This window comes from Aphis gossypii, chromosome X, assembly GCF_020184175.1.
Source record: "Aphis gossypii isolate Hap1 chromosome X, ASM2018417v2, whole genome shotgun sequence".
Lineage (NCBI taxonomy): Eukaryota > Metazoa > Arthropoda > Insecta > Hemiptera > Aphididae > Aphis > Aphis gossypii.
The window spans coordinates 50,043,403-50,049,402 of record NC_065533.1 but is presented as its reverse complement, the minus strand read 5'-3'; the positions used below and the strand labels follow the sequence as shown (position 1 = coordinate 50,049,402).

At 36.1% G+C, this 6,000-nt stretch overlaps 1 protein-coding gene across 3 annotated transcripts in view; it reads left to right on the top strand.

Annotated features, from left to right (window-relative positions):
• Positions 1-702: 702 nt before the first annotated feature.
• LOC114132576 (putative uncharacterized protein DDB_G0277255) overlaps positions 703-6,000 on the top strand; it is a 29,649-nt gene continuing 24,351 nt past the window's right edge. Inside the window, exons 1-2 of one of the 3 annotated variants that reach the window (XM_050205283.1) lie at positions 703-1,789; positions 3,712-4,167. In XM_050205283.1, the coding sequence (XP_050061240.1) occupies positions 3,796-4,167 (372 nt within the window). In that variant the 5' untranslated portion in view covers positions 703-1,789; positions 3,712-3,795. Of the gene's footprint in view, positions 1,790-3,708; positions 4,168-6,000 lie in introns of all 3 variants that reach the window. The other 2 variants (XM_050205281.1, XM_050205282.1) reach the window with 2 other exon arrangements.

The window sequence follows — 6,000 nt, the reverse complement described above, 5'->3', positions numbered from 1 at the left end:
CGCACATTATAAGGTACCTATACACCGCGCTCGTACACGTATAATAATACGTATAGGTATACCTTCTATATAGATACTTACCTATAATATACATATTATAGTCATACCGTCACCCGTCACGATGAGTAATAGTGTACCTATATATAATAATAATAATAATAATAATAATAATATTATTATTATCATCGTCCGTATCATCTACCTATATATATATATAATATAAAATATAATATACTCGTTTATTTCCCTCGTAAAATCGAAACATCGAAATATTTTTTTATCGTAACGGTTATTATTTTTTATATCATCGTGATGTTATTACGACTACACACTTTTTTACACTCACAAAGACGTGTATAGGTACTGTACATACCCATATAGGACGTGCAGCTTACGATATTATAATATATACTATATATAATATTATTATTGTTATTATAATAATATGTATTTTTTAATATCGTGTACGATGTGGTGTAAAATAATATATTATATTATATATTATTATTATTATAATACCGACGATGCGGCGGCGACGGGTATGTTGCGCGCGCCGTATACATGCGCCGACGTAATTATAATTATTGTATCGTCTCTGCCGTCGTCGTCGTCGTCGTCGTCGTCGTCGCCGCCGCCGCCGCCGCTGCCGCCACCACCGCCGCCGCCGCCGCCGTCATCGGGGTTGTGTGGTAGCAGCAAGCGGCAGTGGCAGTTGATAGCGGTCCTTCGCCGCGTAATGGTTTGTCCACCGCAGCGGCGTCGAACGTGTATTATCATCGCCGGCGAACAAACGACAACGATAATAATAATATAAAATATTATTATTGTAATAGTAATAATAATAATAATAATCGAATAAAAAAAAGTTTTCTCGCGCGGACGCAACGAGATTCTTCGTCGTACGGTACAATTTTTAGAGTATAATATTTTTATTTTTTTTTCAAATATTATAATTTGATAATATCGCGGCGAGTATCCGGCACGCCGTCCGTCACCCCGTCGATCGTCGTCGCCGGCCGGTACATTATTGGTGGTGGTGTGATATCGGTTTCCGTTTAAATATCGTAAATATTGACACGAAATCGTTGTGTTTCCAAAACGGAATTTCGGTCCCTCCTCCGCCGTCGCCGCCGCCGCGTGGCTTACATAATTTTGTTCGTGTAAAAATATATTATATCGATCGTCGTCGTCGTCGTATCATTATTATAATACCTTTATTAATTATTATTGCCTACCTTTTTTTTTTATTATTTTATTTTAATTTTTTAAGCCGTCATAACATAACATCGTTTTATTATAAAAAAAATAATATCACGGATGACACATGTTCGAAACGGCCCGGCGTTTTAGCCGATAAAAATAATAACATAATAATATTATATATTAATTACGGTAATACTATATCCAAACGCCTATATACCTAATAATCGCCCCGTGGCGTTTCATATATACCGCCGATTGGCACACGAATGTGTCGTTTTGCGATTTTTCGTGCGATAATTATTAATAATAATTGTACGTTGCACCGCGACGAATAACGACGTCACTCTCTCACTATTAGAATTGATCTCGACGCGAGCCAAACACGTTATATAGCTCGGCATTATAATACATATTATTATTAGTATTATTATTATTATTATTATTATAATAATGGTATATGTATTTGGAGGACATTGATTTTGACCAAGCAGGGGACTCGGCAACTCGGCGCCGGCACAATTACCATAATAATAATTGATTAATTAATTGACGACCACGGCCACGGCTTGTGAAACTATTTACACCGGTGAGTACACACACCATCATCACAAAGCATGCTATTTTTCAATTTATAATAATATATATTTATCAAACGCTGTATACACATATATAATATAATATATTAAATTACATCGACGATGTTTTGTCATTTTTCCAATAATATTATTGTCATGACTATAGTATAGTACTATCTCCCATATTAATTGCTATAATAGGTAATGTACATCTCAGGAATGTAGAGATACTTGACGATTTTACAAATTCTCTAGGACTACACATGCATAAAATAAATTATGTAATCATATACCTATATTATTATGTACGAGACAACAGAATGAAATAAAAACCTATAAATTGATTTTTATCACCACTTTTATTTCCGTTTTAGATGGTTTCCACTTCAATAAGTAATATTGAATGTGAGTAAACTATATTGTGTACGGTGTTTTTTTATAGTTTTTATTTTCATTTCTATGAATTTTATTAGGTAAATATATGTATCGTTATCTTTATAGTTCTATGATTGTGTTGGTTGATCGTAATTATATAATTATTGAATAATAACTATAATAATTTACTTGGATTATAAGAAAATAGCAGCAGCAGCAGCAGCAGTATGCCAGCATTAAAAATAATCATAGTATTGATGATAATAATTATTAGTTTGTTGAGGGTGTTTCGAGTTAAACGATCTATTGCCTTGCCTTCGTATATATACATCGTAGGTATACATAAACTGATATTTTAATCGCTTACTACACAACACGCCCTAGCATATTATACATACGTGCGTTCGCACGTAGGTATCGATACTAAAATATTTGAATTATAATAATAATAATTATTATTATTATTTTATTATTATTATTATAATGACCACGCCGCTGTACCATACCACTACAACACTATATAGGCTACTTAATTATAAACATAATATTATTTATAATACCGTCGTCGTCGTAAAATAGTAATCGATTTCACATCGTTTTATAAGTTATAATTATAATTTAAAAATTACGAGTTTGGGGAGCAGTGTTCCTGCCTCCGGCTACTCACTAACCAAAGAGAAAATATATACGTATGTGTGTATGTGTGTGTGTGAGCGTTTGACTGTAGTATATATATATGTATATGTGTGTGTACGCAGTGTGTATAATGGGCTAAAAATGACGTAGTATAATTACGTTTTCCATTAAATAATTAATTTTTACCAAAGATTATCACAGTAGGTAGATGTATAATATTATACTATAATATATTATTATACATATTAGACGAACATATATAATATGGTAATTCAACCATAAATTAATTACTGCTGTAGTATATAGTGGAGATTCGTCGTAATATAATACGTGTACCTATGTATGTATGTATATATATATATATTAACTATTATTATATATATATATATATATAATATAATATGACAATGGATAGCTAGGTTCAATGGGGTAGTTGCTACTTAAATCATGATGAGGTGTCCGAGTATGGTTAAGGTCATTGTTAATAATATCGTGCGGAGATGGAGAGAAACACGCAGCGGCGGTGGTGCGCGGAGGCAGTGGCAGCAGTCAATTGACGTTATCCGGCGGCATCCGCTCAAATATTATTACATCGTCGATGCGTTATAATATTATAATTTATAACGACGACTATAAGTAAATGACAGTGATAATATAAGTAGAATAGAATGAAATTGGCATGTATTATCCACCAATAAAATTTTAAACGGACGATTATTAGTGTCGTATAATATATCAATGTATAAGGCGGATGCTGCATTAGCTACAACATATCGTATATTGTGACGTTTGTATGACCAATTAAAATGTATATAGGAACTCGTACAATGTTTGTATACACGATAGATGTTTCTATTTAATATCGCCACGCAGTCGAACGATACAATTTATTGAGTTTGTGTGTGTGTGTATGTTTCAGCAGGACGCCGATGAAATAAATCCAAGTCAAATTGTCTCATACGTCGAAAGTACATTACTACCTTGGTATACTGTCGCGCCCACAAGTATGAAGGTATCACCGTTGTTGCCGCAGACGTCGGCGAAAAAACAAGAAGACGTTCCTCTCCACAACGACTCGGAAGCCACAGCTAATAACTGTTTGAAACGCCGTAGGCTCCATTCGCAGACGAACATCATAATCAACGGTCACTATCGACACAGCAAACACCATTACTCTCGGCACGACGACAAATCGTCGTCAATGGATTGTTTCGACGCGATTAGCAATAGCGTGAACAGTAACAGCAGTTGTAACAGCAGCAATAGCGGCGAAGAAGCGAGCGATTGTGACGATTCGCCGACGAGGCCTCAGAGTCGCCCAAATCAACAATACTCGGAAGGGGGGGTGCCGTCGCCTGCACACAACCACAATAAGAAGGTACGTTTTGTATATCATTATCTTCGACATAACGTAATGTAATATAATGTACGTCAGCGAGCGTTAATATCGCTTGTTGTATACACCACGACCGTATCCTAATATAATAATAATAATAGGGAATATTCGTTTTTATAGTTATTTTATATTTATGTTTCTTGCTATCGATTCGATCGGTATTTATATTAAAAATAGTCTATGTTATAATAATGAAAAACTACTATTGCAATAATTTAGCATCGATCGAATCGATGACGACGACGGGGATGATGTACATAAGAACCGAGAGATTAAAAGGCCGTGGCGAGTAATAAGCTTTGAAAATAAGTTATTAAGCTGATATTGCTACAGCGGTACGGCGTGCTGGAATAGTGGGTAGCGATGGCAGAGGTCGACGACAATGACGACGTAATTTTTCTCTGCTATATAGGGTGAAACGGTAGCGCGGCGGCGGCACCGGTGGTGGCGGTGGCGGTGGCGTCGGTGGTGGCGGCAGTATAATAATATAATAATAATAATATGACGCCGCCAGCTTTTACGTTTACCTTCCCTGCACCTTCCACACTCAATCTTATTCCCTGTTGTTATGTCAGTGCCGCCGTATTTTTAAAAGGGTAGGTCAGTTTCGCCGGCCGTGCACTGTACACAATGGTCATGTATAGTACAACAATAATAATAAACGTTACTGTACAAACTATGTGACTTGACCTATAACACTATCGTTGTAGTGCGATAAAAGTAGGTATATACATAATGATACGTAGGTGTAGTTTGTACGATGCGTATAGGTATTTGAAACAATATTATCATAAAATGATTTTTTTCCCAAATAAAACGTCGTATACGCGACGGCCAAATATGGTTATAGATGCAGACCGTGTAATGAAAATATAATTACAATTCTAAAATTATTATTTTTAATCAGACTATATAATATAGGTACTACATAGAAAACGTGTCATTCGATATAAAATTATTTTATTTCAAAGTAAATCAAATATAATATATATATACGCGTATTCTTTTTTTTTTTTTTAAACGTTCAGTTAATTTGGTTTTAACTTTAATTTTAATGGAAATCCCTCTGCCCCGCCTTACTAAATCAAGCGTACTTATGAAGTACATCGGCGCGCGTATTGCGTACAGCGTACAAACTGCATAATATATAGTATACTCTAGAGTAGGTACATTATTTTGCGATTTTATTGAAAAAATGATAAAATAGTTATATTCAAATGATTACGACCTATATGTGTGCGCGTGTATATGTGTACGCGTATTATAAAGAATAGCTTTTCCATACACACACATACACAGCTGCGTAAATGAGATGTATACATTGAGATAGTGCGCGCCGGGGGTGAACACGCAATAAAATCGTGACGCGGCACGGGGTAAGGGGCAAAGAGACAAGTGGTAATAGTGGCGGTGGTGGCGGTAGTAATGGCGTTGGTCTGCCGTTAGTACTGCAGCAGCGTTTATAGAACCGGCGCCGGTGGGGGTGGCGAAAATGGTGAAAACAGTATATATATATATATATGTGTATAATGTATATATTATATATTATATATATATATATATATAGGGAAGGGTACGATATTATAATTAGATGACGTAATAGTAATAGTGGACCGTATACACCGCGGAGGGGCGGCGAACGGCGGTCGTCGCGCGGCGGCGGCGGTGGAGGGTGAATAATCCCATTTGCTTCGGCCCTGTACCCTGATTTCATACCGCCACGTCGACTGACCAACCCTTTACCGCGCCTCCACCGTGTACGCACACACACACACACACACGCGCGCGCATATGCATTCTCCCAACCGACCGACG